The 8,921-nt window shown below is 34.6% G+C and overlaps 2 protein-coding genes across 2 annotated transcripts; one reads left to right on the forward strand and one right to left on the reverse strand.

The window, feature by feature from the left end:
* Positions 1-197: 197 nt before the first annotated feature.
* ETH_00002690 (uncharacterized protein) lies at positions 198-1,423 on the forward strand (the record flags this gene model as incomplete). The annotated part of the gene is made up of 4 exons (XM_013373333.1): positions 198-290; positions 722-799; positions 1,012-1,063; positions 1,329-1,423. 4 exons carry the CDS (start codon positions 198-200, stop codon positions 1,421-1,423), a joined length of 318 nt encoding a protein of 105 aa, XP_013228787.1.
* A 6,180-nt stretch (positions 1,424-7,603) lies between these two features.
* ETH_00002695 (uncharacterized protein) lies at positions 7,604-8,834 on the reverse strand (the record flags this gene model as incomplete). Its single annotated transcript, XM_013373334.1, has 2 exons — positions 7,604-8,002; positions 8,220-8,834. The coding sequence occupies 2 exons, from the start codon at positions 8,832-8,834 to the stop codon at positions 7,604-7,606; spliced, it is 1,014 nt and encodes a 337-aa protein (XP_013228788.1).
* Between the last annotated feature and the right edge of the window lie 87 nt (positions 8,835-8,921).

The raw sequence follows: 8,921 nt of genomic DNA on the forward strand, positions 1-8,921 counted from the left end.
ATTTCATCTGCTGCAGAACTGCGCCGCCTCGTGTAGAACTAGCAAAGACGACAAAAGGGACTTTAAAAACAGCAAAGAAACAAATAATAAATAAACAAATTAAATAAATAAATAGTAAATACATAAACAAACAAATAAATAAATAAGAAAATAATAAATAAATAATAAATAAATAATAAATAAATAATAAATTTAAAATGCAAATTTGCTGCAGGCGGTATCCGGACTTGCTGGTCCACAGGAGCCTCGCGGCGTTAATTGAGGGAAAGCAAAAGCCCCCTTTGGATGTTGTCAGTTTCAATTAAATAATTTAATTTAATTTATTTATTTTAATTTAATTTAATGGATTTAATTTAATTTATTTAATTCATTTAACTCAATTAATTCAATTAGTTTGATTTAATTCAGTTGGTTTAATTTAGTTAGTTTGGTTTGGTTTGAGTTGAGTTGTGCACTTTTTTGGATTTGTTTGGCTTTGGAATTAGCGGAGTCTATTTCATAATGTTCATTTATTTGCTATTTATTTATTTATTTATTTATTTGCTATTTATTTACCTATTTATTCGTTATTTATTTATTTATTATTTATTTTTATGTATATTTATTTGTCATTAAATTGTTCGTTTATTCATTTGTTTATTGTGGTTTATTTACTTATTTATTTATTTATTTATTTAATTTATTTATTTATTATTTAATTTTCTTACTTATTATTTTGTAGGAAGCAACTGAGGCAATTTGCGACGTGTGCAACGACATAAACAAAAATATGAGAGAAGCTGACAAAGCCTGTGGACTGGTGAGGGTTTAGGGTTTAGGGTTTAGGGTTTAGGGTTTAGGGTTTAGGGTTTGGAGACTAGGCTTGGTGCTTGTGGAAGGCAGAACTGAGGGTGGCTATCAAGGAGGTTCGCATGCTCAAGTCTCGGGTTTTAGGGTGTAGGGTTTAGGGTTTGGACTTCAGGGTTTAGGGTTTAGGGTTTAGGGTTTAGGGTTTCTTTTGTTGCTTATCAGGCCGTATTGAACATTTACTTGAGGCGGCAGAAAGAAGCGATGGACACAATTGGTAAACATCCTTTCAAATAAATAAATAAATAATTAATTAAATACATAAATAGATAAGTAAATAAAAACAAATAAATTAATTAATGAATTAATAGTAAATAGATTGCATTAATAAATAATAAGTAGTTCATTTGTTTTTGTTTTCAGTTTATTGGGCTTTGCAGTACTTGTATGCTGAGGCTGCTCTTTGCACTGCTTTTCTTCCCCTCATTCTAGGGTTTAGGGTTTAGGGTTTAGGGTTTAGGGTTTAGGGTTTTGCTTTTCAGGGATTGTGCTGACTGTGGACGAACATTCTCTGTCAGTGTTTTTGCCTGAAGTGGACTCCGAGATAGTGAGGGGAAATGGAATTAAATTAAATTAAATATTAATTAATTAATTAATTAAATTAATTTAATTCTATGAATTAATTCATTTAGATTAATTAATTGATACTCATTAAATTAATTAAAATTCATTTAATTAATTAATATTAACTAATTAGTTCAATTAATTATAATTTTAATTTCATTAAACAATTGAAACTCATTACATAAATCCTTCAGAATTGGTTTCTTTGAAATGGGAAATTAACAAAAGAAATACAATTAATAGAAAATTATAAAAGGCAAATGAAAAAGAACTAAGAAGAAATCAGTAAATAGTTAAGAACTAAATAAAAAATTAATTAAAAATAACAAATAATAAATAATAAATAATGAATAATAAATAGTAAATACTAAATACTAAATAATAAATAATAAATCATAATCATAAATAAAGTAATAAATAATACCTAATAAATAGTGAATGATAAATAATGAATAAAACAATAAATAATAACTAATAAATAGTATATAATAAATAAGAAATAACAAATAATAAGCAATAAATAATGAATAATAGATAAAAGAATAAACAGTAAGTAATAATTAATAGATAATAACTGATGAAGAATAAATAACAAACAAAGGAACAAATAACAAATAATAAATAATAAATTGATGTAAATTTAATTTTGTTTCTTTTTTATTTTTCGCAGAAAATTTACTACAGAGGAATTTACAGCAAAAGAATTCCTGAGCAGTTAAAGGTGAAATTTGTAAAAGAAAATAAATAAAATTATTTTTCAATTAATCAATTAATTGCATTTCTACATTTAATTTCAAACAAAACAAATCACTTTTATTTGTTTATTTCTTTATTTATTTGTTTATTTTTTCTTTTTCTGAATCTGCAGAAAGGGCTTGTGCAGCCACAGGGGCAACAAGACAGTCAGAAGCAGGCAAGGGATTTAATTTGCTGAATTTGAAAGTATAAATAAATAAATAAATAAATAAAATATAAGTTCAATACAAAGAAAGTATTAATCTCTTTTTTGTGCTTTGGACCATGCGTAGATACACCCAACCCCGTTTCAGGTGTACATGCAACTTCCTAAACACTAAACCCCAAACCCTAAACCCTAAACCCTCGATTAAAGGCCTCATTTTACACTTATTTTCGACTCAGGCAACTTTTCTTTGGCCGGCTTTTGAGGGGAATCCTGAGGAGACGCAAATTGTGACGGTGAGCACTTCAGGTGTCTGTACACCTCAAAAGGGCCGCCACTGAGCGGCTTATTTCAAATGTTTTGCAATTTAATTGAAGTGTACATACACCTGCATGAAATATAATCCACTAGTCCAATGTTTTCGAGGTGTACATACACTTGAACTCAATCAGCTGCCCTGCCGCAACATGTGCTGAGGTGTACGTACACCCGAAATGTGCACATCGCTTTCTCGGCACACTCGAGTGGGCTGTCTGGAGTAAAGGACTTGAATACGATTTAATTTAATTTAAATCGATTTAAACATTTAAATTAATTCAAACTTATTCAAATTTATTCAAAATATACCATTTTAATTCTTTTCAGGTTTCTGAAGTTGTGCCGGTGCTGCTGATTCCTCTCGCGGAAATCCCCGCAACTTTCGGCGGGGTGTTCATACACCCCAAAAACAGACAAGCGCAAATCACACTCAGCAAAAAAGATTCAAGTAGGAAACATTAGCTGCTGCTGCTGCTGCTGCTGCTGTTGCTTCTGCTGGTGCTCGTGCTGCTGCTGTTCCTGCTGCTCGTGCCGCTGTTGCTGCTGGCGCTCCTGCTGCTGCTGTCACTCCTGCTGCTGTTGCTTCTGCTGCTGGTGCTCGTGCTGCTGCTGTTACTGCTGCTGCTGCTGCTGGTGAAATGAATCAAGTGCAGCACATAACAAAAGTTTAAAATGAAAATTAAAAAAAGCAGAAAATGAAATGAACATGCGAGGTGTACGTACACCTCGTCTTTTCTGTGTCTGCAGTTCTAAAGAGCTTCCTTAACGAAGAATGCATACCGGCGCCCTAAGTGCAGCAGCAGCAGCAGCAGCAGCAGCAGCAACGGGAAAAGGGCTGCACCAGCAGCCTGAGCAGTGTGCCTGCTGCAGCTGCGCTGTGCTGCTCCACGTGCAGCAGCAGCAGCAGCGTTATGAGTAGCTTACCTGCAGCTTTTTTTTGCTGCTGCAGTTGCAGCAGTAGCAGCAACAGCGAAAGACCGACAGCAGAAGCAGCTTGAGTAGTCTCCCCGTAGCTGCTTTGCTGCTGCTGCAGTTGCAGCAGCAGCAGCAGGAACACCCCAATAAGTTTCGTAGCAGTTTCGTGTAGCTACTGCCGCCGCAGCAGCAGCTGCTGTTGCAGCAGCAGCTCCTGCTGCTGCTGCCCCAGTTCCTGCCTCTGCCTGTGCAGCTGCTGCAGCAACCACTGCCGCTGCAGCAAGTGCTGCTGCTGCCGCCGCTGCAGCAACGTCTGCTGCTGCTGCTGCTGCTGCTGCAGCAGATTTTGTCATTTTTAGTTCGTGTGTTTTGTCCGCAAAATGCGTTGAGGTGTACATGCAGCTGCTGGCCGCGAAAAGAAGAAAAAATTTTAAATTTGGCGAATTTATTTATTTCTTTTTTCTTTTTGTCTCAATAATATGTTTACCTTTTTCTTCTTCTGTGATGAACTAGTTCTTTTTTCTCTTCACAAGATGCACAAAATAGTAATTTTGAATATTAGAATAAACTTCAATTAATAATAAATGCAAAAGCGTTTATAAAACACTTTTTTCTGCGCGAACATAACGGGCGAAGTTGAAGTGTACATACACCCGAACACACACCACTGTGGGGTGTACATACACCCGAATCTGCGCCAAAAAGACCAAAAGATGAGAAATTTGAAGGACACTTTATTCAAAATAATAAATACAAAGAATTTAAACTCCTAAAATGATAAATCCGTGAAAAAAATAATAAAAAGGCATTTATAAATGCATGCAAAGCACCCAAAACTTGCTGGCCTATCTTCCTAAGAACAAATGAATCTGCAAATGAAGGCATTTGAACTTAAGTTTAAATTCTTGTTTATATTTAAAATATAAACACAAATTTCAACTTGTATACTTACATTATATTTGTATAGATATAAATGTAAATATGATATAAATATAAAAATTTATATAAATATAAATATAAATGTATGTGTAAATCTATATTTATATAGATATAAATGCAAATATAAGTGTAAATTTATATTTATCTCATATAAACATAAATATAAGTGCAAATTTATATTTACATAAACATAAACATAAAGGTACATACATATTTACATAAATATAAGTAACATTGATATTTATATTTGCATTTATATTCAAAATTCCATTTGTATTTATATTCATATTTGCATTTGTATTTTTACTTAAATAAAAAAGCAAATTTGGAATTCCAAAAAGGTGCATATTTAAAGGCAAAAAGAAAATTTCATTTATATTTTAATTTATATTTTAATTTATTTTCATTTATATTTCGATAATGCATTTTAAAAATAGAAATCTTTTTTTAATTCATTAAAAAAAACAAATATCTATTTTGGTGCCTATACACCTCAGGCGCTTGTGTACGTACACACGAAAAGGCACTTTAGAAAAAACAATTTGCAAAGAAAAGAAATAAATTAAAAAAAGAAAACTTTCTTTTGAATTGCAAATGAAGTCTTTTATTATATTTCTAAATTAAAATGGATTTATTTGAAATGAAGAAAAGTGATTAATTAAAAATGTTTATTTTACAAAGCAATTATTTACAAAAAACGCACATTTGTATTTACATATTTGCGCATTTATTTTCATTTATTTTCACTTATTATTTTCGTTTATTACTTTCATTTATTATTTCCATTTATTATTTTCATTTGTTTTTTTCATTTTAATAAATTTCATTAATTTGCATTTGTTCATTTTTGAGAGCCTTTAAAGAAAGCTCGTTGTCAAGCTGATTCTTTAATTAATTAGAATAAATAAATTTAAGAAATAAAAATAAGAATAAAATAAATTAATCGAAATTAATTGTAAATGTGTAACTTCACAAAAAAAACAAAAGCAACAAATGCACTTTCTGAAGAAAAATTCAAAGAAATGCATTTAAATGAATGACTAAATGAACATAAAAGATGAAAAGAAATGCAAGAAAAGTTGTATATTTGATTTTCTGCTTTTATTTGTTCTTATTTTTTCTTATTTGCTGCTTCTTTTGCTCATATTTGTTTTGGCCTTTTTGGTTTTTAGTTTTTATTTGTTTGTTTTTGTTTTTATTTGTCTTGTTATCTTTGTTTGTTTTTGTTCTTGTGTTTGTTTTATTCTTTTACTAGCAAAATGCATTTTAAAATGATGAAATAATTGAATAATTAAATAATAATTAAATAATTAAATAATAATTAAACAATTATATAGTAATCAAATACTTAAAACGTTGTCATGTTGTTTATTTCATATTTTGACGAAAAAATAAAATCACAAAAAGTGTAAAACAATAAAAGCACCTCACGATGGCTAGGCGCAACGGCGCTCAAAGAGAAATAATAAAAAATAAATAAATAAATAAACAGATAAATAATTAAATAGTAAATAACTAATAATTAACTAATAAAAATGTTTAAAAAGATATTAATTAATTAGCTAATTAACTAACTAATTAATTAATTAAGTTGTTTCGGAAACAATAAGCCAATTAGAGCCTGGAATTCATATTCGGATATTTTTCGATTTGTTTGTTTTATTCTTTCTTTTCAAAAAGGTCCTTACACGATTTAATCCCTTCACTTGCAAATTTAATTAATTATTCATTCATTCACTCATTTATTTATTTATTCATCAAATTTTATTTATCTACTTGTTCACTTTTTATTTATTCTTTGGTGTATGTACAGGCCACCTCTAAAGACACACTTCTGCAAAAAGTGTTTCTTTTGCATTTCCACCGAAAAGTTTCAAAAGTGGGCTTTTGCACTTTTGCATGCAAAATAAAAGGCATTAAATGAATAAAAGGCCTCAAAAGAAATATATTTCTTTAAAGAAAATGAACTTATTCTTTCGCAAAAAGAAAAAATGCAGAAATGGACGTTTTGCGTTTTTACCCCGAAACAGCACGCGCGGCGTCAATACAGCAGAACAAATGCATGTTGAAATGAATATTGTATTTCAATTGACAAAATAAATGAAACATGCATTTATTTACATCAAATTAATGCATTTGTTTGCAGTTTAACCAATTTAAAATGCTTAAATGCGTAAATGCGCTGTAATGGATTTATTTGGCCATTTGTCGCCGCTAAATTCAGAAAAAAGGCTCTGGGATTCGCATTTCTTCATGCATCTCGAAACGAAGAAATGAAGGTTTAAATGTGCCCATACTGCATTCAAAATGCAAAGATTTGCCAGTATTTAAATCTGGCGAAAAGAAAATGCATTTATTTCTGAAAAGTTCGGGAAAAATCGACTGAATGGCGCTGAAAGGTGTGTAGTGTACGTACACCCTAAAGCGCATGCACGCCCGGCACTCTGAAGCGTCGAGATCTGACTTTTTGACGCAATTACCCCGCCAAATCTGGTCTTTTTGGGAAACTATAATGCACTTGTTTCTATAAATGAAATTAAAAAGGCGCTGCATGCATTTGTTGTTTCACTTGACCGATTTGTCTCGAAATTTGAAGTGGGTGCTGTTCGGGTGTACGTACACCTGAGTCTGGGCTGGCTGAACTGGCAACGAGGCTAATTTTCTTTTGCGTTCTTTCTTTTCTAAGTTTAGTCTAATTTGTTTTTAATTTGTTTGATTTAATTGTTTTATTTATTTGTTTTATTAATTTGTTTTATGTATTTGTTTTCTTTTACTTCTCTCTGTTCTACTTCCGGGGGGCCGCACATGCAGCGAGGGCCGCACATGCAGCGAGTACCAAAAAGCATTAAAATGGAAAGTTGATGAATAAAAAATAAATAAATGAATAAATAAATGAATAAATACATGAATAAACTTTGCAAACAAACAAACAAACAAAATGAACCATAAATAAATCATAAATAAATAAATAAATAATTCTGAAGACCTGAGGACTGGGCGCAGCTCCCACCCAGTGGAAAACATCCCTATTCACAAACAGATCATCTATTTATTTATTTATTTATTTATTCATTTATTTATTCATTTATTTATCTATTCATTTACTTTTTATTTATTTATTTAATCTTTATTGACTTCGGTTTCTTCTGCGTCTGTGGGTCTCTGGGGCTCGCTGCAGGTTTCAATGCGCTGCAGCTCGAGCAGCTGCTGCTGCTGCTGCTGCTGCTGCTTCGCCTTTTTCGCTGCTGCTGCTGCTGTTGCAGCCCGGGGGGGCCCCAGGGCCCCCCGGCGGTCCAAACACTGCAGCAAAGAGATCAGAACAGCAGCAACTAAAGACAAAGAAATTGCGAGAAGACACATCGGCGCAAAACTCCGTTTCAGTGCATATTCCCTCATCAAGTTTGTCAAAAGAGACAAAAGTCCCGCCAAACAAAATGTTGTCCCAATTAGTCTCCCCATGTTTTGCTGCGAGAAGTAGCGGCTCCCGTAGCAGTACAGCTGCGAGCTCATGAACGAGACCTGCAGCAGCAGCAGCAGCAGCAGCAGCAGCACGAGTCTTTTCACAAAAGTGCCATGTCCGCAGCAGCAAAACTAAATTCTCAGAAAGACATACAGACACCTACATCAGCAGCATGACAGCAGCAGCATTGCAGCAGCAGCAGCATTGCAGCAGCAGCAGCATTGCAGCAGCACAGCAGCCGCAGCAGCAGTGCAGCAGCACGCAGCAGCAGGGGACCTGGAGGGCGCAGCAAACTGCGGCGAGGTACTGCAGCACGGGGAAGGTGGGGATGCGGGGCAGCAGCACGAAGAGGTAGTTGAGGCAGCAGCAGCAATTGAGAAAATGGACAACAGCAAGAACGCCGGCCTTGTCAGCAGCAAAGCCCAGCAGCGGACACGGCAAAAAGGAAAAGACCTGCAGCAGCTGGTTAGCAGCATAAGCAGCAGGAATTAAGTGCTGCGTGGAAGGCACGAAGAACATCAAGTTGAAGATCATGAGGATGTAGGCAGCAGCCATCAGCAAAAAGGTGGGCCGCAGCAGCTCCGCCAAAAACGGCGTCGCTGCTGCTGCTGCTGCTGCTGCTGCTGCGGGCTTCTCCGCGGCCTTCGCGCCCGCAGCGCACTCCGCAGCCACCTCCACCTGCACGCTCCCCACAGCCCCCTCCTCCTGCTGCTGCTGCTGCGGCTGCTGCTGCGGCTGCTGCTGCTGCTGCTGCTGCTGCAGGGGGGGGAAGGGCCGGTAGGGGATGAAGAAGAGGGCCAGGAGGAAGCAGGAGCCGAGGCCGGCGCATGCAAAGAGCAGCAAAAGAGTCCGGAAAGAAAATATATTGAAATGAACAAAAAGAATTCTCATTAAGATTGGAATCAGCAAAGAAATGCTTCTTGCTGCTCCGAAGAGCGACAAGACTGTGCTGCTGCTGCTGGGGAAGAGAGCAGCAGC

Source organism: Eimeria tenella, genomic scaffold (assembly GCF_000499545.2).
Source record: "Eimeria tenella Houghton genomic scaffold, Eth_scaff133, whole genome shotgun sequence".
Taxonomy (NCBI): Eukaryota; Apicomplexa; class Conoidasida; order Eucoccidiorida; family Eimeriidae; genus Eimeria; species Eimeria tenella.